The sequence below is a fragment of the Drosophila albomicans genome, chromosome X, assembly GCF_009650485.2.
Source record: "Drosophila albomicans strain 15112-1751.03 chromosome X, ASM965048v2, whole genome shotgun sequence".
Lineage (NCBI taxonomy): Eukaryota > Metazoa > Arthropoda > Insecta > Diptera > Drosophilidae > Drosophila > Drosophila albomicans.
The window spans coordinates 17,727,954-17,755,718 of NC_047627.2; the positions used below are offsets into that span (position 1 = coordinate 17,727,954).

Below are 27,765 nucleotides of genomic sequence, written 5' to 3' on the forward strand. Positions count from 1 at the left end.
TATGCGATTCAAGAACTACAAATGCGACAAAAACGAAAAAGAAAACCAAGAACAAGAAGAAAAAGCTAAGAACACTTATAAAAACAATTGTAAAATTACAATAATAATAAATTCGAATTAATAATACAATAATAATCATAAATAACAAAGTTTAGTATTAAACGAATATGACATAAATTATTAAATGATTATCAAAGTAAAACGTGCAAAGGAAAACAAAAATTACAAAAAATGGAGAACTAAGTATTTCATATTTTAGCATAAATATTTTTTTGTGCCGAGGTTACGTTCGAAGCAACACGCGCATCATTGCCATTAGACGAGAATAAATTAAATAAATCAATAAATATATATATATAGATATATAATATATATATACATATATATACGGACATATATATATGTGTATATATATATACATGTATTGTATATATATACAATATGAACATGCCTAAAACTGAATATGAAGTATAACTATTTATAATAAAATACTTATTGCATATTTTGTGCTGCTGAATGAGGTCACAACGCAACAACAAAACAAAAACAAAAAACCCAAAAAAAAAAAACAAAACAAAAAAAACAATAATGCAAAATAAATTTATTACAAATCTAGAGCAATAAAATCCATCTGCATAAACTTAGAAACTTACATAGTTATTTGTAAGCGTAGTGTGACCAATATTTACCGCCTGCACTGTGTCACTGCACTGTGCCCATTTGCGCACAGGCGGCAGAAAAGAGACAACAACAACACACACTCTGACACAAGCTCACTGGTACAACACTTCAAAAGTCACACTGCAAACAGACACAGATCAGTGAACACAGTGCCGGCGCAAAATATGTGAACAGGCGCGACAAAATTAAAGCAACAAAAAAAAACTTAAAAAAAAACAACAAAAATGAAAAAAAAAATTAATTAATAAAACCAAAACGACATAAAAGAAAACAAACAAAAAAAAACAAACATTTTTTTTAGGTACACTTAAATCAAAGCGTGGAATATTATATTAGTTAATTAAAATAAATGCTTTTTTGTCAAATCACTATAGAAAAATGAACAAAAAAAAACAAACCAAAAAAAAAAATACAGATAATGAAATGAACAACAACTTTAGCTTTATACTCGTACATTTACATTTGTAATATATTACATAAGTCTAGTTAATTACATAAACAAAAAAAAAAAACAAATCTAAGAATGAAAATCAAACGAAGCATAGCAAATTAATTCAAAGAAAATATATGAAAAATTATATAAAAAAACGAACTGTAAAGAGAAAAAAAAACAAAAAACATTTAAATGTAATGCAGCCAGTTATTATGCATAGCTATAAATAATAATACAGCAAAAGAAAAAAAAAACAGATTAATAATGAAAACAATTGCAATTAGATATTCTATATATAAAAATTTTACATTTCGACATATTTATATATATTTTTTTGGAATTTTTCGTTACCTTTGTGGTGTGATTTAGTTACGAATATATTCTTATGTTGCTCACACACACACACACACTCACATACACGCATACATACGTACATAGATACAGATACACAGCGATGCCCATGCCAAGCAGCTGAGAAATAATTACCTAATTAATTGAAGCAAGTCAAGCCTAGAGAGCAAGCTAAAAACCAACAACAACAACAACTACAAGAACTACACAACAACAACAACAATTATGAAAGTTGCCATCCAGCGAAATATTTGCAATTTACATTCCATGTGTATTGAGCGCATTGAGAAGCATTCCAATTCAAAGAAACAAACAAAAATGCGATAAACGATTAAATTAATTGACGAAAACAGAACAACAGAGAAAAACAAAATAAAAACAAAAAACAGACTGAAAAAAATGAATAAAATAAAAATTTAATAAAAAAAACTGCAAGATGTCAAGAGAAATGCGACAAGCTGCTTTTAAAGATACAGATACAGATACACACACACACACACCCACACACATACACCTAAATCCAAACACTCACAGACACACGCACACATACGCAGTTTATTAGCAGCAGCAACGGACAGTTTAATAAACCTAAAACTAACATGAAATATAAATAGCGCCACAAGAAAATGCTTGTAAAAATTCAAATAATATCAGATGAGAATATATATACATAAATATATATATATGATATGATATGATATGATATGATACGATAAACAAACGACAAACAATAAGAAAAATGTATTTATATTTATACATTATACACAACAAAAACAAGCAAGCAATGAATAATTTAAATATATACATATGAAATTCTTTTCTAAACACTGACAAAAAACTGATGAAAAAATCGACAAAAAAAAAATGCAAAAAAAAAGAAATAAATGAAGATGAGAGTCACAGGCACCGTTAGCATATTTTTTTATATATACAAAATACAATTTAAGCAAAAAAAAAAACCAAAAAGGAAAAAAACCAAAAAAAAAAAAGAAAAAGAAGTACATGAGGTAAAAATAAATTAGTGAGAAACAACTGATGTCTTTGTAAAGACTTTATATATGCCTGCCATATGCCTACATATGCCTACATCTGCCTAGCTGTCTGACTACTCTATTGAACACCAAATTTATTTCTCTCGCTTGAGCACTGAACACTCACCCCCCCCACAAAAGAGTCCCCAACAAATACACACACACACAGATACAGACTAAAATTGCATACTCCATCCAAAATAGAAAAAAATGAAGCTCACAGGCAAATCTAATGAATACAGAGTTGGCGCGCTTAGCTTAACTTTTTGAGAATCGCAGAGAGGAGTCGTCGTGTTCCTTTGGAACACAGAATTTCCTGTGTTTGGTTTTTTTCGTTGCCAATTCTACACACATATGTATGATCGATATATGTATGTATATGTAGACATTACTTTCAACGCGCATTGAAACAACTCCTCCCCCAAAGTAAAGAAAAACTCCACACAAAATGGAGCGCAGTGTTTTGAGCAACTCGATTTGATAGCAACTTCCCCGGCTACAAATGATTAGTGGTTCAGATGACTGTACACGCCCGAAAAAGAAAACAAAAGAAAATTGTTATACTGTTATATATATTTGTAATAGTATTTGCAGCTCAACACAAAGAAAAAACCGAATAAAAACAATTAAAAAACGAAAAAAATAATGTATGTATGTATGACACCCGCCACTTTTCTACTAAATAAATCGACTGTATATATAAGATAATACAATGTATGAGTATATATATATAATATATGTATTTATGTAGCAGTATAACAGTACAGAGTATGTGTTGTGCATTTGCTTGTCAGGACACACACACACACACACACACCCACATTACACAAACAGACACACACACACACACGACTCGCTATAGATGTATGTGGGTCGTTGCATTTTTTCCTGAAATTATTTATATTTTCTTTCACCGAACATTACTTCTATTAGCAATATTCTTACATCAAAATAACAAAAATATATAACAACAAAATCTAAGTAAATAAATTAAAGATACAAAATAAAGCTGTCATACTTACATCTAAATGTTTTCGCAACTCGAAAATGTTATGCATAAAATAAAACAAAATATATGAAGAGAAGCAAAAGAAAAGAAATGAAAATAAAAATAAAAAAACCAAAATGAACAACTATTGTTATCGATTTTTTTAAATACTCGTAAACTACAAGATCATTAAGTTTGAGCGCCATTTTTGATAATACAACTACAAAGCAAAAGCAAAAGAGTAAAATAAATATACATATACATAGATATATATATATATTTATATATATATAATATGTATGTATATATATATAAGTATATATTTATATATATATTAATGTATATACATATATCAAATATTTAACAAATGCAGTGCGACAACAATTTTGTATGTATTAATTTTTATTAATGACAAAATACACAACAACAACAACAACAAGAACAACACAAACATGAATTGTTTTTATAAAATTATATATATATAAATAAATATATATATAAATATATATATATACATTAGATATATTATATATAAAACAAAAAACAAAAAGAAGATAAACTTAAATAAAAACAAAACAAAATATAAGATACAAAGACGCCTGAATTAGTTTGTTACGCAAACAAAAAATTATAATTATAATTAAAATTATAATTCAATGTAAACAACAACAAAACAAAAATACAAGTACCCAAACAAAAACAACAACAACAACTGCACAATAACATCTAAATGTAAAAATATGAATTAATTATACTTAAACCGCAATGCAAAAAGAGAAAACTGAACATACAGATTAAACAACAACAAAATGACAAAACAACAAATTATGTCCGAAGAGCGCTAAAAACAAAGTAAATCATTTTTATTTTCATTATATATAAATAATTAATGCTTTTTTAGTTCTCAACAAGTTGCATTCATGTATAATTTATAAAAAAACGAAGAAAACAAAACAAATAATAATAATAATAATAATGAAATCCAACTTTAAAAAAAGAATAACAACAACAAAATATTGTAATGTAATAAAAACAAAAAGTATATATATATTAAATTAAAAGCGAAATTTTTTCACACTTTAGCTTAATAAATTGTAAAAAACAAAAAATACAAAAAAAAACAAAACTGAAATAAAATGAGATTTAATTGAATTTGTTATGCAAATGAAAAAAAATAACATGGCGTATTATTAACTTTTCTAGTTTTAGTTTTAATTATGTTTCAAATTTGCGCACAAGGTGCGCAGCAAAAATTATGCATTTGTTGCAGCATACTTTTAGGTGGCGATAATTTAAATCATAATTGACGCCACTTACCAAATTGCTGCCAAGCTTGGCATACTTTTAGGGTGTGCATTTTAGTCCGTGAAATGACTTACAGAGAATTTATTTTGAAGCTAATTTAAAGCATACTTTAAGGATGGCAAAATTAATTGTGTTCAATCTGGCACATGCAATTTAAAATTCTGAAATTTATGTTGGCATACTTTTAGTATAAGCAATTTTTAATGTATTTATTTCTGCTCGCTGCTGATTTATGTTCGCCTGGTGTTGCATTTGGTCCAAGTGGCAGAAGACATGACTGCTCAAAATTGTTGGATACGTCATCTACTTTAAAACATAGAATGGAAATTAATGAAAGTAATATTACATATATCCCATTGGCTAAATGAAAAATATAACTCGAGAACCATAAGGACGATCGAAATAAAATGCGGCTGAACAATATTCCTCACAAATACTCTTTGATTGACGTAGGACACGCAAGGATCAAATAGGATATGGCTAAGGTATACACGATTTTCTGTAAGCATAAACAAAACATACACAAAAATAATAATATAAAATTATTTTTCAATTTTAACATATTTGCTTTTTCTTGTCGGTTACTTTAAAATTTCAATCTTGAAATTGTGTCCAAAATGGATGGCGCCACTAATTTTGTAGATGCCTTTCGGTACCTCTGCTTGTTGCTAATTGTGGTTACCCTAGTATTTCATTTGTTGACTAGGAAGTTTTTGCCGTTCTTGGTTGTTGTTGATGTTGTTGTTGTAGTTACAGATGCAGTTGTTGTTGCTGTAGTCGATGCTGTTTTTGTTGTTGGTGGTCATTCGATGCCTCGAGGAATGGCTAAAAAGTGACAATTCACCAAGAGAAATACTAGGCGAACATAAATCACCAGCAAGCAGATTTTCAAAAAATCGTGGAAAAGCGCCATCTATGAGTAGCTACGACAAACTTACGATATTGTCCCAACTTATAGATGGCGCTATTCAATGATTTTTGTAAATATGCTTGTCGTAGCAACTCATAGATGGCGCTATTTAATGATTTTTATAAATCTACTTGCTGTTGATTCATGTTTCCCTAGTTCTTTTTTTTCCGTCAACTGTTGCCGTTCTTGGCCACCTGACGCAGCCGTGAACGGCGAAAAAGTGCCAAGTCAGCAGATGATATACCAGACGAACATAAATCAGCAGCAAGCAGATTTACAAAAAATCGTGGGAAAGCGCCATCTATGATTAGCTACAAACTTACGCTATTCAATGATTTTTGTAAATCTGCTTGTTGTAGCAACTCATAGATGGCGCTTTTCCACGATTTGTGTAAATCTGCTTGCTGCTGATTCATGTTTCCCTAGATTTTATTTTTCTGTCAACTGTTGCTGTTCTTGGCCACCTGAAACAGCCGTGAACGGCGAAAAAGTACCAAGTTAGCAGATAAAATATCAGGCGAACATAAATCAGCATAGCATATTTTTTAAAAAAAATATCGTGAGAAAGCGCCATCTATGAGTAGCTATGACAAACTGACGATATTTATCACACCCTGAAAGTATGCTACACTAATTATTTATTCTTTAGCCTGCTTGCAAATTTTATGTAGCATACTTTGGATGTGCACCAAATTTCGTGGGTTTTCGTAGCAACTCATAGATGGCGGTATTCAATAATTTTTCTAAATCTGCTTACTGCTGATTTATGTTCGCCTAGTATTTCACTTGCTGAATTGACACTTTTAAGCCCTTCCTCGTGGCATCGAATAGCCACCAACAGCATCGACCACTACAACAACAACAATACCATCGGTAACTGCAACAACTACAACTAGATCAACAACAACAACCTTGGGCAAATTCAGTTGTAAAGAATCCAATAATTTTGGGGTCATCTCAGAGATGGCCTGCGGCATTGTGGATTGCATATGGATCATAAGCAAGTGACTTTCTACATGGCTACTTGCTACCCACTTCTGTTGGCCTGGTAGAATATTTCAATTTTCATATTTTAGGTGACCGCAAAAAGAAATTGTAATGTATGTACATATTTTTAAAGTTAAGTAAGTGATTTTTTTTTTTTTTGCATTTCTGCTGGATGCAACGTCTTTTCTAGACCCTGAAGGATTTAAAACGAAAACAAATTTCCTTTAACTGTAACTTGTGATAACTCGAAAGAAAACACGCTAAGTTCGTGATAAGAATATGGAATCTTAAATATTTAATTTGCAACAGAATTTTGCAATATACAAAATACTAAATAATACACAAATATTATAATAAATGTATAAGTACTACTGAATGTGTATCGTATCGTATCGTATTATATGGTTAATAAGTACTTTCTAATCCAAAGTCGCATCTTGTTAAACGCCCAGTTTATTATTTCGCTGGGCTTATATGTACCTAATATAAACTTAGGTTTATTATATTTATAATCATAGCTTATTGTATATGTATTCAGAATGAATTTAAGAAAACATTAATTAAATGGACTTTAAGTTTTACTTTGCAATTTTTCACTTTTGCACACAAAATGGCGACTGCTTTATAGCTAAACAAAAAAAAAAAGATTTATGATAACTATACTGATATTATTATATATAAATATGATAATGGTAATGCCTGTGTATATATGTGTGTGTTATTTACAGCATGATTTGATATACTTTCAAGTGATAAATTTAAGTTCGTTTGTTTATTTTATACAATCCAAATGATGAAAGTTGCATTTGTTTGACTTTTGACAAAATGTTTTTGAGACTTGCTTCAACTGAATTCGTTATCGATTCTCTCACAAAACTTAATTGAAATTATTAATATGTATTTACATGGTCTTTGACTTAGAGTTAGACGATCGATTAATGCAATTTTGTTGCTTATTGTAAGCTTAAATTAAGCTAAGCGCATCGCATTGCGCGCTTTACATGGAATACTTTCATTTCTTGTAATTGTATTTGAATTTGTTGTAATATGAGCTTAAATATATTGATTTGTGGTGAGGATGAAGAGAGTGTGTGTGTATGTGGGCTTACTTTCCCTTGTCAATTGGGTATAAAAAGAACATTAATTTAAAAAACAAAAAACAAAAAAAAAAAAGAAGTATTTATATGTATTCATATATGAATATGCATCAAACTGGTTGCCAGTTTTGACAATTGCTTTGCCGGCCGCTTGCGTCTCACACGCGTCTTAAACAACGTCTCCTTCCCATCCGATTAGCACTCGGTGGCATAGTAGAAGACCTCCACTTCGCTCAGCTCCGAGTGGCGGCTGTGTGGACTCTCCACGAGAACGTCGCGTGTGGCGCGCGCATGCGCCAGCACCTATAGTCACACCTTCGAGGCATGCGGCTGTGCACCTGCAGCACTGCCGTATTGTGACTGCGACTGCGATTGCGCCTTCTGCACTGTCTGATAAGTGGGCTGCTGCTGTTGCTGCTGTGGCATGCCACTCTGCTCGCGTATGGTCACCTGGGTCACAAATGGACCGCGACTACGTGCACTGCTGTTGAGCGATGCCGGCGAGAAGCCATTCAATGCGGCTGCCTTCCAATGCGGCTGTGCTACATTGACGCTGATGGGCGACGGCGTCGAGTTGTTGTTGCCGTTGTGCAACTGATGCGAGCCATGGCTGTGATTGTGGTTGCTGTGCTTGATGCTGCCCACACGCTGTTGCTGCTGCACAGTGTCGTATTCATAGTAGCTGCTCATGGGACGCAGACCGCCATTTGATTGCTGCTGAAGGGCTGCTGCCGATGGCGGTAAAGGCAGAGGAGGCTGTTGCTGCTGCTGTTGTTGGCTTGACGTTGAATGCATGCTTATGTCCTGGGAACGGGCGCTACGCTGCGAATGGTAATGCTGATGGCGTCGACTGCAAAAGCGTATAATACAAATGAGTTGATGCGATGCGAAATAATAGAGAGAAGCATGTCGGGTTGTTAGTGGGTACGAAAAACATTAGCTAACTACGACCAGGCAGTATGTTACTATGTGTGAGGGAGTGTATTAGTATGTGTGTGTGTGTTACCTTTCGGCCTCGACTTTGATGCGCTGCCTGATCACCTGTTGTCGCATGCATTCGAGCGTCGACTCTGAGAGCGCCTCTTGCACGCCACCAACACCAATATCATCGCTGCTGCAGCTGCTGTCCAGTGTTGGTTAATGTGTGGTTATCGTGTGAGTACAGTAGCGAGTGTGTGTGTGTGTGATCGAGTGTGAAAGAGATACATATATAATATGTGGTACACAGAACAGACAGAGAAAGAGAACATGAAACACAGTGACGGGTTAATAATAAACAAACACAAACAAATGCAAATGTTAATAACAACACATTTAGCCACATAACAAAATAGTGCAGTTAAAGCCACAACAACAAATCACTAGAATATATATGTTCAGATCTATGCAAAACAAATATTTCTGACAGTCTATTTCAATACCAAATACATTTTTAACACTTCGCTTCTAGTCCACCTCAGCATTCCTTTTAAGTCATTTACTTTGTTAGACAATCACAACTGTAAATTATTTAAATATCTCATATTTTGCAATATTATTAACCTGAAGTTATCTTTAGTATTCAGCTAAACTTTTCAAGCATATCTATAATCTCTAATTTAATATTTTTTGCTTTGTAAAAGACAACCATAAATCTAACATCAATTATATATAAAATGCTGATCAAGAAAAAACGTTTTCTTTTCTCTAAACCTTCCTTTTGTAAAGTTAAAAATGCAAAAAATATCAAAGCTTTAAAGTAGTCTTAAGAAAAGTATCTTACATTGAAATTAAGTAGCGAAGCAAAGGAACTTTTTGAAGGAAGTCTTGCGATTGCTACAAATAAATAGAGACATAGAGACAGAAGTCTTCATTTCGAGTAAACAGAACAGACAAGAACGAAGTGAATATGCAGCGAATTACTAAAATAATGAAGTCTGTCAAAAGTAGAAAACTTTTGCAAACATTAAAAATTGCCTAATTTATGTTGTTGAATTTTGAAACAGAAGAGATCCCAATAAAGGTTAGTTATATAACAAATTTGTGAACCAACACCGTTAGATAAACAAACAAACAAACAAACATATATAAATGTGGTTGATGTGATGTGTGAGTTGAGTTGAGTTGAATTGTGCTTTAATGGGCAGCCTATCTCACCTAATCTGATGCTGATGCAGATCTTCGTAGTTGGCGTAATGCTGATAGCGATGATTGAATATGTCGTTCTGATGAATCCCACCATTGAGTGCCGAGCCACCATTGACGGCTGCTCCCCCTGCCCCACCGCCACCGCCACCTGATGCATTTGGAGCCGGCAACGGCGGCGGTGGCTGATAGGCTGGCGGTTTGCCATTCCTCTCAAGAGCCGCCAAAGCAGCAGCTGGAATTTGTTGTTGCTGCTGTTGCTGCTGCTGCAGTTGTTGCTGCTGCTGCTGATGTTGAGCTGAGTTTGGCGCGGCAGAGACCAGCGTGGAGGTGGCATAGCTATCGACGGGCACAACGCCATCCTTGCGATTCTTGCCAAAGCGAAACATGTGTCCAATGCCGCGCAATATGCTCGGCTTCTTGGCGCGCGACTTGCTGCCGTGTTTGCCATCGTTGAGCGAACTCTGGAACGGACCGTTGCGCTGCGAGGAAAAGCCGCCCTCGTGATCGCCCTCCTCCAGCAGCCAAGTTTTGCGTGGTTCTAAAATAGAAATGGGAGGTGTAAGAAAAGGCATCAAGGAGAAGTTTTCTATGCTTACTGTTGGCATCCGGTTCACTGACGACCGCAGCTCGTAGACTGTCCTCTCGCCCACGTCCGCGTGGCGCACGCAGCGCATGATGAGCACGCGGCTCATCGGACATTTGCAGCTCCTGCACCATCGTCTGCAGCGACTCCAGCGACGACGACTTCTTCAGTCCCAGCGATGGCCCCAAGTCACCCAGCTGATCGCGAGCCTCCGCCTCGGCGGCGAGCATTTGTTGTTCCCGCTGCTGCTGCTCGCGCTGCTCAATGTGCGAGCTGGTCTTGGCGTGCTTATAGCCCGCCGCCGCAGCCGCCATCTGTGCATTGGCGCTGGCAATGCGCGTCAGTGTCAGCGACTCAATAGAGCCGCCATAAACCGCCGATTTGGTCAGCTGAATGCGACGTTCGCGTTCTCGCTCCTCGCGCAACTTCTTGTTCCGCTGATACGTTCCCGTCTCGCGTGCATCCAACGCTGCATGATGCTTCTCCGAGATGCTGCGACGTCCCAGCGCATCGCGTGAGAAATGTTCCACACCCGAATTGTTTGTATCGAGACTCAGTTGCGATGAGTAGGTGGCATCAAAGTTTGCCGCAGCTGCAGCCGCTGATGTTGCTGATCCACCGGCTGCTGCTGTTGTTGTTGCTGCTGTTGTGGCGCCTCCAGGCGTTGGGATGCCACCAATCATCTGCCCCATCTGTCCGGCGCCAGCTTGCGATGTGTTTCCGCTGCTCGCGTTGCAGTGTTGACCATCGTGATTGCGCACCGGCAGCGTGCTGTAAAGGTAGTGACAATTAGTTGAGGGGTTTAGGAAGAAGCTTCTATTAAAATATTAAGCATACAAATGTGATTATTATGATTTAGGATTATTAAAATATTCATATTTATCGTTATATGTTACATACATTTCCTGTAATAATACCCTTCAACCTTATGGGTAACGGTACCTTATGGTAAATAGCATTGCAATGATTGATTGGCAAAACACAAAAGTAATCAATAATAAAGTGAAGTTGTTGCTTACGGTGACATGGGCTCCGCATCGTCCTCGATGAGCAGCGCCGTGTTGCCGTGCCCATTGAGCAGCTGCAGCTGCGCTGGCGACCAGTTGTCATTGGTGGCCATGTAGTAGCTCTCGTTGCGCAGCGTTGCCGGCGGCGGCGGCAGACGACGCTGTGACTGCGACTGCGATTGTGGCGTCTGTTGTTGTTGCTGCTGCTGATGATGCTGATGTTGCTGATGGTGTTGCTGTTGCTGATGTGTGGGCTGCGCAGAGTTGCTGGAGCAAATGCCACCGGTTAGACGATCCAAAACGGGATTGCTCCATCTGCAAAGTAAAGCAAATACATTTAATGAACTGAGAAAGTCAATAATAGATTTATCACCTACCTATTCATGTCGCTGCCAGCGCTGCCAGGTCCGTTGCCGCTGCCGCCTCGTGGTTCACGCTTCTCTGGACTCAGATAGATGACAGTGGCGCCTGAATTGTCGCTGGCATTGGAGCTGCTGTTGTTGTTGCAATTGTTGCTATTGCTTCCGCTGCCGCTGCCACTGCCACTGCTATTGCTGTGACTGTGACTATGCTCGAGGATGTCACTGGAGCTGGCCGAGCGCAGTATTTTGCGTCCAACCAGCAGCGTTATGGTCCCCGGATGCTTGCCCGGATTGTTCACCATGGCACGACGCAGCGTCTCCATCGCCTCGGCATTGTTCTGGCCACGCAACGAGACGCCATTCACGCTCAGCAATTGATCATTCATCCTTAAGCGGCCATCGCGTGACGCTGCACCACCGTGGATCACATTCTTCACAAAGATGCCCAGATCGCCATCGTGTTTCACGCTGCCAGCGCTCGCCGATGAGCTGTTTAGGTTCGAGCACGTCTTGCCTTTGACACTGACGCCCAGGCCAGCCTTCTCTGTGTCGTGGACGGGTATGTGAAGTGTCAGCTCCTCCCGCGAGTGCCAGCTGCTGCTGCTTGGCGGAAGGCTGTCCTATAGAGCGGAGGGAGAAGAGATAAGAGAAAAGTATTAGTGATTGAACGAGAAAAATGTACAATTGTTAAGGTTTACTTTAACTTATTGAAATGCTTTCGTATACTTATTCATTTTTGACTTTTATGTATGTATACATATATTGTATAAATGCATTAATTATCATTTAATATTTGGAGTCATTTTGTAATTCCCATTCCCATTTATTGAAGTAATTTTTTAATTAATTTATTTAGGGTTTAGTTATTAAATGAACACTAGTTAAGTTTTCAATTTAATCTAATGCACTTAGTGAAAAGACGTTAAGTGAAGCAACAACTCCTATGATTTATATTTATTTCATCTACTTTATCTTTTAATGTGCCACTGTTAAACGCACAAAATATGTCAGAAAGTAATGTAAATGCAGTGCAAATGACATAAAATGAAACGAAACAATAAGAGAGGATTTATGGGACACATATGCCAAACATATATTATATATTCTTCACACTGCAATTCATTAGTTTCATTCACACTGAACTATTTTCTTTATGTTCTTCCATAAATTCACATCAACTTGGCAAGTATTTATATTATTAATAATTAATAAGAATGAGCTCAACTTACGTTGGACGCTGCCGATTCGCTGCCCGCATCGATAAAGTGCTGAGATTCATTGAGCTGCGCCTGCTGCTGCTGCTGTTGCTGCTGGAACAGCGAGCGAGCGCTGCTCGACTTTTGCACGGGAATCGAGACAGGCGCTGCTGTTGCTCCAGCTCCAGCTCCAGGAGCAACTCCTGCTCCTGCTCCTGCTGTTGCGCCTCCGACCTGTTTCTCCACAGTCTCAGTCTGCAATGCAAATACATGAATATTAGTAAAGAGCAACCAATACAAGTCATGATTTAACTCACCCCAACTGGCATCTCAGCCAACTCTTGTTGTCGCGAGACCACAATGCGTACCGTGGCGCCCGCTGGCATGCCTCGTAGTATGGCCACGACATCGGTTTGTGTCTTGCCCGTCATCGGTGTGCCATCGACCTCGAGCAGCCGATCGCCGGGCTTGAGGCGTCCATCCTCGATGGCGGCGCCTCGTGGCAAAATGTTCTTGATGTAGATGGGGCAATGGCCGCCGGCGGGATTGTCGCGTGTCGTCACCGAGAAGCCCAGACCGTTGGGGCCCTTCTTCAGCAGTATCTCGATTTTGCGCCCCAGCTTCCGGGTGTTGGCCACCTGCAGCGAAGTGCCCACCGGCGCTGCATGCGGCTTGCGTGTGGGCGACACGGTGGCCACCTCCACCATTTCAGCCACCTTCGAGTCGCGTCTTTGTTGCTGTTGCTGCTGGCGACGCTGTTGATCACCGCGCAACACACGCACACGGAGCTCCGAGGATTCGAGGGCACGACGCAGCTGCTCCTGCACCTGGGACTCGCTCAGACCGAGCAGCTTGATGCCATTGATCTCCAGGATGCGATCGTCGCGTCGCAAGCGACCGCGTTCCGCTCGACTCCCAGGCTCAACGTGCTGCACCAGCAGCCCGCCGCCATGCTCCTTGTCCGGCATCGCCGTCAGTCCCAGCGGACTGCCGTACTCGTTGATGATCAGCAGCATCTCGCCGTCCTTCTCGCGTATCGATTCGTACGCCTGGCCGAGCGGCTCTTTGCGTTTGCTTTCGCGTGGCAGCGATTTGCTTGAGTACGCGCTGTTCGGCAGCGAGCTGCTGGGCAACGGTTGTGGCTGCTGCTGATGCTGCAGCTTCTCGGCTGCCTCCATCCACTTGTAGCCATTGCCATCGCCAAGGAACTGCATCGACAGTCGACCGGAGCGTGCAAAGGGCTGATGACCTGCTCCTCCTCCGGCTGCAGCTGGTTGCAACAGTTGCTGCTGCTGCAACAGCTGCTCCTTGAGCTGTGCGGCCGCATCGTCCTCCTCCTCCCATTGTGGCGACAGCTGGCCGCCAGCCTTGTCCAGCAGCAGCCGTTCCGGCGAATCGCCGCCAGCATAATGCGGCGCTGCGGCCGACCAACGCTTGTTGCTGCCCTCCGACTTGAGCGAGGCCAACAGATTCGGATCGCTGCTGCGTCGCACCATCAGCCCCACTCCCAGGCCGGCCATCGGTCCCGAAGTGGTGCTCGTCACCTCGATGTGTGGCGTGGACAAGTCGCGGGTGGGCGCTTCGGTGTTGGTGGGATCGCGAAAGATGTCCGGTGAGCCGGTGCCCACCGAGGAGCTGCCCGAAGCGCCATCGCCGCCGCCCTGCGGCACTCCCGGATCGGGTCCCGAGTCCTCGAAGTGGGCGAGTATCTGCTCGCGATCGTCGGCCACATCGCGCACACAATCGTCGGGATCTAGGATGCCCGACTGTGTCTGCAGATGATGCACCGCCACCCATGAGCCAGCCTCCTGCAAAGGCAGACAGTAGAGTAAAAGTGTTAAAAAGAATCGATTGAAAGTTGTGTGAAAAGTGTTTAAGAAAACAGTTCTATTTAAGAACTCATTTGAAATATTCTGAAAATTCGAAATTTTTATAGAATATCCCCCACTTATTATCTATTATATTATGTTGCCAGGAAAAGGAATTTAAAATAGTAAAAAAATGACATATGCGACAAATTTCATTACTAATTTGTAAGAAAGTTACAATCGAGTCTTTTCGACTGTGAGATACTAAAAATACACCAAATGAATATATAGTAGGATTTGGTACTAAATTTAAAACATACCATAGAGTACAAAATATACCATATTGTCAGCCAAAGCAACTAAGACCCGCGTGAAGTGGCCTTTTTTGTACCATACACAAGTATTTCTTAAATAACTTCTACATCTAACTTCTTCTATCTGATATCAACCAAATCTTCTGGAGCCATAAAAACTATTATTCTTATTGTATGTACCAAAAATCAATACACTCCAAACTATTTGAATTCATTATTATTAATGATATCTATTTAAATTCGTATACAAATGACAATTGAAGAAAATAATGTTCGTATAAATAACTCATACGCAATGTTCAACGTCAAACAGCAATTCGAATTAAATGAATTAATTCGTAGCGTAAATTGACTGCCAAAAACTAGTTCAACATTTTATAAATGCACTTGTTTTAGGTTTCTACGAAAACAAGTAATATGGAATTTGAGAATTTGTTATATAAAATTCAGCTCAATAAATAAATACTTGAATGCAATGCAGTTCGTGGAATTATAAAGTGTGAAGCGCCAGCTTCGACTTCTCAGACTCTGTGAGCTGCGAAGACAAAGACAAAGCAGACGCCAATGCAGTTGGAATTGCAAGAGAAGTTTAGGCGCTTCCGGGCCCTGAAACAATTGCCCAATTGGCCATGTCGTTGAGTCATTGGCGTAGCAGCTCTACAGCTCTTCAGTTCTTCAGCTGGCAGCCAAGCTTAGCAAAGTCTTGCGAGTCGCCATCCATTGAAGCGACGAAGACGACGACGACGACGGCGACCTCCAGCCTACCAAATACTGCAGCACGGACAATGGACACAAAAACGTTGAACAAAAATATAAAAATTAAAACAAAAAGCAATACCAAAAAAAAAAAACAGGCAAACGAATCAAGTTGGTAACGCTGTCATTGCTGGCATTCCATTGAATTCCAGCACACACAAATGCCAAATGCCGAAAACTGGCCAACAACAACAATAACAACAGCAGCAACAGCAACAGAATCGACAACAACAATTGCATCATGGCCCGAAACCAGTCATGGAGGCAGCAGAGCGTGCGCTTCGCTCCCTGAACTAAACTGAACTGAACTGAGCTGAACTGGAGAACTGGAACGTCAACTTGGCGCAACAATTTGGAAGGTTGTTTTCTAGTTTATGTTGCTGTTGTTGTTGTTGTTTTTCTTATTTTCGCTAGTTTGCAGCCAAACAAACACAGTGACTAATGTTGCTGTTGTTGTTCTTGGATTTATGGGTCAAAGAGCGTCCACTGGCATTGCATTCTATTGTTCCATAAATTGATTTTATTTTTATTTGATTATTTTCGTAATAATTATTCACTTGTCTGTCTGTGTGCTCTGCTTCGTATTGCGCACAGTGGTTTAAGTTTAACGAATTAAGTGCTTAACGAAAATCTAAAATAAATGAATTAATATTGATAATTTTAAAAAATACTTTTTTACAAAAGTATATCGCAATTGATTATATGAAATATATTAATAATATGTATAAACATATATTATACATACGCACAGTTGCCCAACAATTTAGTGATAGAACATTTTAAATTCACCGTTTTTAAAGTAATATTGTTGATTTTCATAAATTTGTTTCAAAAAATTGTAAATTCATTATTTTTAAAGTAATATTTGTAGTTTCCATTAACTACCACAATCGATACAATCAAAATAAATAATATTACGTATACGCAGTGTTGCAATACTATTTATCATTGTTAAATACTAACTTCACAATTTTAGTGAGCATAACAAAAAACTATCACAATCAATTAAAAAATCGATGCTTATATACTTATATATAATAAGTATACGCATATCACGTATACGCACTGCTGCAATACAATTAAACTATGATCGCCAACAATTTAATTTTTTTTTATTTTTTACCCACACAATGCATGTGCTGAGCCCACTGTAGTTGCGGTGTGCGGTTTTTTGTCATGTCTGTTGTTTGTTTGTGGCATATCTCAATCGTTGATTGTTTCTTTATGGTCATTTGTCAATGGATATTATGCGTCAATGGGCATCCGACAACGATCACAACGATCGTATATCATAAACATTAGCATACGTACATATGTATGTGTGTGAGTGTGTGTGTGTGTGGGCGTATGAGGGGGGCGTGTCGTATCACATTGAAGAGGAGTTGACAACAGTTTTCATTTGAATTTTGATTCGATTTAAATTGTAGTTTTGTATTTTCGGATTCGTTACCTTCACGCAATCGTAGCTCGGCGATGGCGGCCGCTTGGGCAGCGTCAGTGAATAGGATTTGTGGAGGGTGCCATGCGGTATGCCCTCATGCTTGGCGGCCACCTTGTAGGTGTGGCGCCACCCAAACAGACCGCTCAACTTGTTGGCCAACGCCGGACACTTGGGCGGCACGTCGAACATGCTTTCTTTATTTAGTCTCTTGATTCTTTGGTTTCTTTGGGTTTGTTGTTTTTAGTTTTCTTTGTCTCACAATTGATTATTTGTTTGTTGATTTGTTGTTAATTGAGTTCTTCATTGTTGGGGGTTAGTTCCGAGTTAGTTTCACATTTTTACACTTGAGCAAAAGTCATGAAAATTCGCTGCTCGTTTTGAGAACGCAGGACGCACTGATCGCTTAGGAACATTGCACCGTTCTTTTGTTTTGCTTCTGTTTCTAAACACACACAAAATATATTATTAATCTTATACTAGAATTGTTGTTGTTGATTTGCTTTGTTGTTGCTATCGTTGAGAGGCACGCGCACGTTTCTTTCTTTCATTTTTGCTTTCTTTTTTTTGTTTCAGTTTCTGTTCTTATCGATGATGCAATTTCAGTTACGCTATCGAGTGCAACACGACACGCTTATCAAATGCAATGCAGTAGCAATCAGTCAACTATCCAAACAGTAATCAGAGAACTACCATAAGTTGATAGCTTGAGAATTTTCTTTGTTTCCACAGCGTTTCCACAAACCATTTATTTATAAACACTGCAATTCCTGATCGCCATAAACTAAATGTTTACCAAAGCAAAGTTGATCAAATAACAAGAAACAAGTGCTTACAAAGAAGTAACATAAGCATTTCAACAATATTGATTTCAAATTATTATTATTTTATTGAAATAACGAATATAATTCCTTATTGCAATGAGGCTAAGAGATTTCAAATGTTTTGAAGTATTGTATTTTCTCAATTGATTAGAAATTCAATTAAAAATTAGTATGATCTTTAATGATTGCACTTGATTTAGCATTGCACTTTTTTCCGCCCCTTATCGTGACTATTGTTTTCCCACTTGTTTGCCTGATTTCCCACAGTTTCCATGAAGTGCATACAACTGTTGTTCGTGCACAGTTGGCATTAAATACGTTGAAAAAATGTAAGATATAGACATCAACTGACAATAGATGTGTGAAGGGAGGAGGAGGAGGGGGAGGAAGAGCAACAACTTGAACTCATTTCGCACACAAATTCACATTGATTATGCACTTGTTCAGACACACCTGTAATAAAGGCGACGTCAACTTGACGCACAGCAGAAGCAGCAGCAGCAACAGCTACTAAAACAACAATAATAATAGTAGAGACACCCATTTTGAGTGCGAAGTAGACGACGCACTGAGGCATAAACAACTCGCAACAGCAGCTTCAACCTCTCTCGCTGCTGCTGATGATGATGAGGGGAAGGGAAGCCAGAGGAGGGGAGAGGAGAGTGAGAGAAGAGGCGCCGCTTGCGATATATTTGCTTACTAGAAATTTTCGACGTAAACAGCAGGCAATGAAAAAAAACAGGCAAAAACAAAAGAAAAACAGCAACAACTACACTATAAAAAAACGGTGCCAATTAAAGTAAGTATTACAAACACACATGAGTACATATGTGCATACCCACATTTAATATGTATACAACACAAACACACACACAATACACAGACACACACCTAAACACACGTACACACTTTACTATATTTTGCCCAATTTTGTTGTGAAAAGTGGTAAACAAAAAAAAATGGCAAGAGAAAGAACTGAGCGTGCTAAGTACACAATTAAGCCACAGCGTAAATACCCTCATATAACAGTTGCTGTTGAGTATAACAACTAGATCGTGCTTTGAAATGGCAAAAGAATGTGGTGAGCATTGTTTGCAAATAGCAAATATAATGCTAAGAAGCAGAATTTCCTCAACACTTTTGTTTAACAGCTTAAAAAGAGCTCGTAAAAGCAAAGTAAAAAAGATCTGCATTCGTATAACAGCTATGTATAATAGTTGTACAAAAAACTGATAACACTTCTATATACCCTTCATATAAACATAGAAATACATATGGTATTATTGTATAACAGTATAACAACCTTGTATAACTGGGACTTCATACTATATTTAAGGAGTAGAACATATAAAAATAATTTAAAAGTGTAACAGATTAATAAAATAGATTAAAACAGATCGATATAAATGTTTTGTATAACAGTTTCGTTTTTATATTCAATGAATGAATTTCAATTAATATAAGAAAGAAATGGTATACACGAAAAATCTAAAGCTATTTTACTATCCATAATGAAATATAACAGATCTGTGAAACAGTTCTGTATAACAGTCGTGAATATCAGCTATTACAACACCTGCGTATAATGTTCTCGTATTAATTTCAATTACAAGAAAAACACAACCATGCCACAAAGCAAACTAAGGCTTCGATGCCATCCAACAATCAGAGCTATGAGTAATCACACACTACTAAGCATACACTACACTCTGCTAATTATGGCTATTACAGGGTACAATGACAATTAATTCCAATGTCAATTCTAAACTTAGCCACACAGCAAAGCGAACGAAGCAAGCGCAATTAAAAAAGGTTTTGTAATAGAAATGAGTGATACAAACAGTCGATTCATTCATAACACACAAAAGAAAACACAAAACCATTCACAATATTGTAATGGAGCGCGACAAGAGAGGAGAACAGAGCAGAGCCACAGCACAACAGGTAGCCAGCAAACAAGCAATGAATGGGTTCAAGTTCGATTTGGGTATTCAAACAATTTGTTTGTCTAACACGTAGTATTTGCAAGTGACTCAATAGAACACCGATACACGACTATGATTCATTTGGTATTCATCGAGTAACCTTATAAACAATCCTCTGCATATTTGAAATATTAATCGTGAAGGGAAAAGCGAAAACAAACCCAAGTGGGATCCTTCATATGAAATTCCTTTCGGGAGAAGCGATCACGCTTCATGCATAGAAACTGCAGAATTACGTTGCCAACATTAATAATAAATCCCAAGCATAAGGAATGAATTGATTTTATAATGAACTGACAATAGACTCAACTCAACTCGACTCGAATCGAATCGTAGCCTGAGTAGCCTTTTATAGACCCAACCAAGTTAAGCGAAGTGGGGCAACAAAAATTAATTAAAAATTGCATGCGCAAAGCGCAGAAAAATATAAAAAAAAAATACATAAGATGTGAGCACTCGTAAATTAGCATAAAATGCTTTTTAGCCACATGCCATCAAAATGCCATGAATAAGGCTTGTATTGTGATCTGAAAGCGATGGCAGGTAGAGGGCACTGATAAATAATCACAACATGCAACTGGCGTATTTGCCACGCCCACACCCTTGAGACTAGAGACTCCTTTACTCGCTCTATCCATAATTTGCAATCAGACTCTTAACAACCCACGACACCGAAGTCTTTGCTCCAATCTGCCGACAACTACAGCAACAAGCAGCAGAAATCTAAAAAGAAATCCACAACGACAACGACGACGACGGCGACCAAGAAATATGCAAGGCAGGCAAAAAGAAAGGCCAAATTACATGTTGTCATTATGCAGCAAGGGGCGAGGGCGAGTGCCAGGGAGGGAGACACAACACACAACACACCGCACACAACACACAACATACAACACACACATAATGAAGTGTAGCAAAAGGCATGCAACGGCCACGTTTGTTGTTTGTTGATTCGCAAAACGTTATAGTTAGCTATGAGTGCAAGTTTTGAGTGCGGAGTGAATGTTACTGCGAATGCGAATACGAATACCGACTAACGAGGGTCACTCCTAGAGTTGGAACATTACCAAAAGCAATCAACAGAAAACTAAACATCAATTTAACAAAGCATTTTAACAAATTCTATATTTATTGCCATTTATGTAGTTGAAAATATATTCATACTGTCCAAAAATAAAATACCTTATGTTAATAAATACCAAAAAGAATACAAAATACTATCAAAGCATCAAAACGACACATGACAACATTAATACCAAATATTTTCATACATTCCAAACATTAACTACGACAAGGAACTTGAAATATTTTCATACTAACAAATGATTAAATAAGATAAAGAATTCGAAATATTTTCATACTATTAAATAATTAAACACAAAAAAATATTGAATGCCAACAAGAATTTGATATACGTTCAAAGTATCAAAATACCAAATACCAGAAATAATACCATATATGTGCCTACTATTAATAGATTAAATACCAAAAAGAATTCAATGTATTTTCATACTATTCAAGAATTATCTATGATAAGAAGTTGCAAGTCAGCAAAATTGTGTTCCCCATAGTTTCTTGTTTCCTAACAACACCTTCTACAATTTGCAAATTATTTATCAGTCTCATATGAAAGATAGGAAAATATGTTCTTAGTCCCATCGCTTGTTGCCAAAAGAAACCATCGATTTGCCCCTCGCGCTTGAACGTGAGAGGCCAAGTGAAAGGAGCAGCCATAATAGGCTCTCACAGCGGACTCTATCGATAATGGGCAACCTTCTCTCGCTCTCTTGTCTTCTCTCCGCCAAAAATGGAATCCTCAAATGCGAGACGTCACGACGTGCCAAGCTAATCAGCTGATTTGCATATGATTAACAAGAAAATAAATATGTTGACACAAATAATTAGCAGGTAATCCGCAAAGCAGCTGTTTCTCTTTTAGCGATCTTTATTTTATTTACATTCATTTTTTGCTCTCTTTTCTTTTTTGGGCAAAAAAACAGAAACTGCTGCGAACACATGACGTTAAGAATGTGTGTTATCAACACAGGCAAGCTGGCAGGCAAAACCTCTGACTAACAATGAAACAAGTGTATATATATGCTATATATACTCGAAGAAGACAACTGAATTTATCACTTACTCGCAAGTCGATTAATGTCAATGCTTTCTAATGCCTCAATATGTGTATATACCATATATTATTGCGTTTGTCTGTGCTTTGTTTGTTTTGTTGTCTCATTGTCTTTCAATTTTCTTTTCATTATCAGTCGAGTGAGTGGGCGTTGGGTTTTGATTCACACAAACACACACACTGATTAGTCAGAGGCCTGGCCAGTGATTTTTATCTTTATCGCCAGGGCGCATTTGTTATAGTTACTAACGCCAACACCGATTTCAGACGAAACAATAACACCTCGCGAGGTCGTTCTCATTGACAACAATGCCAAACTAACTATAATACAATTTAAGTATGTAGTTTTCTAGAGCCAAACACTCTGATACCCTATGATGTATGGTTAAAGAGATAAGACTACTGAGAATGAAATTTCAAAAGCATTGAATGCCAAAGTAATGAAGAAGTTTCCAAATGTTTATTAAACGTAGAGTAACTTTTCAATTAGTTAAAGGGTATTAAAATGTGTGTAGAAAACAGTGAAAACGGTAACAAATGCAATGGACAAGAAAGCGCACTCATAATTGCGATCACACAGGGCACAAATTGTAAAAAAAGAAAAAACGCGAGAGAGCTCAGGTGATTGGGGTGATGGGATTGCAGACGATGGTAAAGCTGGTGAATAGGTTCCCACATGAGGGGCCAACTACCTTAGCGGCTCATCAACTTTTGCTCTGCTTTTTCCCTTTTCGTTTACTTTAATATACTTATATTACACACTATATGAAAGTGCACTTAATTGCCACAAGAGAGCTGGCGAACCGGACTGGTACTGGACGGGTGCCATATGTGCCATATGGCCAAATGCTGGTTGGGAGTTGGATAGTTTCACACAGAACAGAAGAAGTTAGTCGTCGAACAAACTGATGATGATGACTAAACAAGTTTCACCGCAAATCGATCAATGAAGTCTTACCCCGCCACCCGCCACCCGCTGTCGATCGCAACTCCCTCTCGGGGCATCATTAGCAATGATAGATTCTTATTAAAACGAACGATACTAAACGATTTTCATTGAAGCTTTCTCTGCTGCTTCAATGAAGTGCTTGAATCTTTCATATATATGTATATGGACATAGCCATAACTGGCCTATATCCGTCTTAATTGTTTGAAACTCTCTTTCTTCTTCTTCTGCTTCTTCTCATGCACAGAAATTGCTCTCTCAAGAGCGTAAAAGCTCGTTGAGTTTATTCTCACTTAAGTCGTAACTCAATCTTGTAGACAAGCAATTAAATCAAAAGCGAGCTGAACACAAAACCCCAGACAAGGCATAACAAATTGCCGAATTGATGAATTGAATGATTGACAAAGCATGGCGTAAAGATTGTGTGCCTAATGAGCGGATTGACAAATTTAGCTTCTTATCTCATTACGTATTATTCATTTGTACAAAGCCCAAACAATGTATAAATAACTTTCTTTCCTTCTTTCTTTCTTTTTGTTTATTTTTTTGTACTTTTTTTACGTTTGTCGTGTCGTCATTTAAGTGGCGTCTCATAAAGTGCACTTAGAGTTACAGCAATAGCGAAAAACGCCACGAAAAAACAACAAAAGCCGCTTACAAACTTTACTCGTAATTGCGATTGCCGAAAAACCAGGCAGCAGCAAACACATGGAACCCAGAGTTAAAGCCACAGCCACAGAGTGTGTGTTTGGAGAATGGAGTATATTTTATATACATACATACATAGATATATTTTGGAGTAGGGAGGCAAACTGTAATAGCTACATACATACATATGTATGTATATGTTGAACCGGTTGGCTACTTGGAGCACCGAAAAGTTGATTGAACCTGCGCGCTGCTGATTGAGTAACACACATTTAATTGATTTAAATGCGAGGCTTTTGCTTAATTGCCACATCAACATAAACAGCTAAGAAACGGCGGCCAATTATAATTACAGATGCTGTGCACAAGTCGAAAGTGAAACGACAGCCACAATAAACGGAATAAAAAGTTTAGGTTACAAGCAAACAAACCAAAATAAAATAAAAATAATAATATAAAAACAAATGTGCGCCCTTTGGGGGTAATTGACGAAACACAGCTGCTTTATCATAAAGAGGAGAGCAAAGTGCGCATACTCTGCATTCAAGGCATATCAGACATTATATCTTAACTGAAACGTGCTTCTCATTATTTCTTATTGCAGTCTGAACCACAAGTGAAGCAGTTTTTAATTTAAGATTAACATTTGCAAAGAGTATTGCAATTATAATAAGAACTTTCTGCAGATTGTCATATTTTTTTATGATTAGTTTAGAAGATTATCGAAGTATCAGATTGTATTATTGCTTAGAGCTTTCTGCAGATTGGTTTTTATTATGATTAGTTTAGAAGATTATCGAAATTTTAGATTTTATCATTGATTAGAACTTTCTGCAGATTGTTCTTTATTATGATTAGTTTAGAAGATTATCGAAATATGATATTTATTACGTAACTGCATTTGAAAGTGCATAGTGTTCGCTTTAACATGATTGATAAGCAATCATAATTACACATTGATTGATAGACAGACATATAAATGGATTTTATGTTGCATTTGCTGTCTGCTCTAGCTTTTATATTTTTTGCAGGGTATACGGAAGGCAACGTAGCGGGTCAATTGAGTTCACTGTCACTTTCACTCTCACTCCATCTCTGTCTCTGTCTCCGTCTCCGACTTCGACTCTGACTGTCTTTTGAAGTCGCCTGTGCGTCGTCGTCAGCTGGTGACAAGAGGTGACATTTTGTACACAATTTTAATCGATGATTAAGTGCTTCAAACTGCGAGCAGAGAGTACAGTTAATCAAGGGGAAGGGGAAACAAAAGACGGAGACGGCGATGATGACGTGAGTTGACCGCTTCAGCTTCTGCTTCATTCACCGCATTAACTGTGCATTTCGAGTGTTTGTTTTTATTGGTATTTATGCTATGTTTACCCGCCCGATTTGCGACGTCTTTCTCTACCTCTCTCTCTCTGTCTCTGACCAAATCTTTTATTAACTTGTTTCGTTTTATTGGCTCGAATTGTCGCCATTTTCAAGGCGGCATATTCAGTTCACAATATCAATCGAAAATATTTGGCTTAAGGGTTTTTGCTTTTGCTTTTTGTTGCCCATCATTATTTAATTTTTTTTTGTGGCGGAAAGATGAAAACGGTAGCGATTCGAATGGAGGTGAATGCACTCAAACATCTTCAATTTTGATTTATTTCATTTGGGATCGGAGTGAATATTAATGAAATGTATTCATAAATGCATTTTGTTATACTAGCACTCAATGAATATGCTAATTCTGCGATGTGGCGAGTTTATTCAATGATTCATGAATGCAGTGACTGAATAAACTGTATTGTTCAACACACCCATGCGTGGTATTGACTTGACACTTAATCAATTAGATAAGTTTAACATGATTTGTTAGCATACTCAAGTATTCACGAGTATATTCATGAATAAAACGTATTCATTTGCACCATCAAAAGCTGATATTGATCTTTCTATTCGTTGTATTCAAATCTATGTGAGTGTATTCATGAGTGTATTCGAAAGTATTCAAAGTGAAGTAATGCTTAATCCACCAAACAGACGCTTTTGTGAAGTCAGCACTCTTAAGCCATTTATTCGTCATCTAATTCACTTAAGATTCACAGGTACACACAATTATTCAATCGCTCGGTTCGCACACACTCATTGGGTTCTTTTGTTCGCAGACTTAAGAGCTCTACAACTTTTTTCCGTTTGTTGTTTATGGTTAGAGGCTTTTGTGTTTTATTTTTGTTTGCGTCTATTTTCTTTGTGAAAACCCCGAAACTAAATACACTCATACCACTTTTTGGGTGTATTCGCACTCACTCACAAATATGTGTGACATAAACAACAACAATATTTTTTATCAACTTCTTTAGTAGCTTGCTTAGTTATTTTATCGACGAAGAACCCAAAAAAATGCTGATGATTAGATTAAGTAAACACCGACAATGCGATGAAAACAAATACCTCGCAAATCGTTGGGCGGGTGTGTTCAAAAATGTGTCATAGAGGATTGAATATTCATTGAAGACTTTAAAGTAAACTTATTTGCATTTCCAAGGGTATAACTGTTGTTTTTCTGATATTCAAGTTTGAGCAACGACAACAATTCCGTTGCCTGCATTTTGGAGTCGTTCGTCATAGTTAGGCGGGATTGTTGTCAAGCAATTTGATTAATTTGCGCTTAGCTTTAAAGCGTTGGCATGCACAGTGGGTCAGCGTCAATGGAAAACGCCTTCAAGGCCAGCAAGAACAACAGCAACAATTGGAACAAGAACAAGAACTGCAACTGCAACTGCAGCGACAACAACTGGCCGATGCATGTGCTACATGCGCCTTGTTGTTGTTGTTGTAGTTGGCCTGTTGCACATTCCTGGCTAGTGAAAGTCGCTTTGGCCAACAAGAAATCTCAAGGCTGCAACATTCAACAGGCTGCCGTGTTTTGTGGCCTGGCCCAGCTGCGTAATCCGAGACCCAAATAGATTTATTAGCTGTCGCCTTTAATTGAAAACGCAGGCAACTGCATTAGGCATTAGAGAGAGCGAGAGCGATGGATATCCTCCTTAGGTAGAACCACAAAAAATAAAACCGAGAAGCCAATGAAAAGTAGTGGAAGAAGCATCATGATAATGCCTGGGAAACTCAACGGACACTTGAAATTCTTCCCCAAAACCCACCCTCAACCGCAGTCGAAGTCGCTGCTCAAGACTCTCCCACACACACACACACAAACACACACACATAGCACGTCTTTAGACATTTCCTGCTGCAATTCGTTGCTCGCGTCATGGGAAGCTAAACACACTAAGAAGTTCAAGAACGAAGCGAAGTTGAAGAAGAAGCAGACGAAGCATAAGAGGACGAATAGAAGACGAAGACGCCTCTTGCATGCATATAAAAATATATAAAGTACTTATACATTGATAAAGCATGCATGTATGTACATCCGTGTGCGCCAGGCATATAATTAAGCAAGAATTCAAAGTTATCTGCAATTTAATCTGCATTTAAATAAAAATGTGTGTTCACGTAGATAACGTCACGAAATTTAGATAAAACCCGAAAACAAAATTATTCACTTGACATTTTTTTCGCAATGCATTTTTTGGTACTCGCAAAAAAAAAGATACACACAAAACAGGCGACGCGCACTTGTGTTTTTTGTGCAAATGACAATAACTAAAAACTAAATCAAACTGTCAACAGCAGCAGCAACAACAACAAACAACGAAAAAAAAAACTGCGTAACCAGCGCAATAGTAACAACAACAACAACAAGAAAAACTACGTACAAACTGCGACGACGACGTCGACGGCGACGTTGTGAACCGAGCGAAGTGCGCTGCGCTCGCGTTTCGTTTTAAAACTAAAGTCAAAGCACAGTCAG

At 38.1% G+C, this 27,765-nt stretch overlaps 1 protein-coding gene across 3 annotated transcripts; it reads right to left on the reverse strand.

Annotated features, from left to right (window-relative positions):
• Positions 1 to 6,951: 6,951 nt before the first annotated feature.
• LOC117578160 (partitioning defective 3 homolog) lies at positions 6,952 to 27,727 on the reverse strand. Of its 3 annotated transcripts, none has more exons than XM_034263436.2 (10): positions 27,671 to 27,727; positions 17,387 to 17,819; positions 13,376 to 14,866; positions 13,092 to 13,313; positions 11,878 to 12,482; positions 11,513 to 11,815; positions 10,507 to 11,264; positions 9,920 to 10,448; positions 8,790 to 8,903; positions 6,952 to 8,633 (listed from the first exon to the last, which is right to left on the reverse strand). In XM_034263436.2, the coding sequence occupies exons 2-10, from the start codon at positions 17,564 to 17,566 to the stop codon at positions 8,093 to 8,095; spliced, it is 4,743 nt and encodes a 1,580-aa protein (XP_034119327.1). In that variant the 5' UTR covers positions 17,567 to 17,819; positions 27,671 to 27,727; the 3' UTR covers positions 6,952 to 8,092. The 3 variants fall into 3 exon arrangements, with proteins under 3 accessions (XP_034119327.1, XP_034119325.1, XP_034119328.1); XM_034263434.2 differs by having other exon boundaries at positions 8,790 to 8,906; XM_034263437.2 differs by lacking the exon at positions 8,790 to 8,903 and having other exon boundaries at positions 27,671 to 27,726.
• Between the last annotated feature and the right edge of the window lie 38 nt (positions 27,728 to 27,765).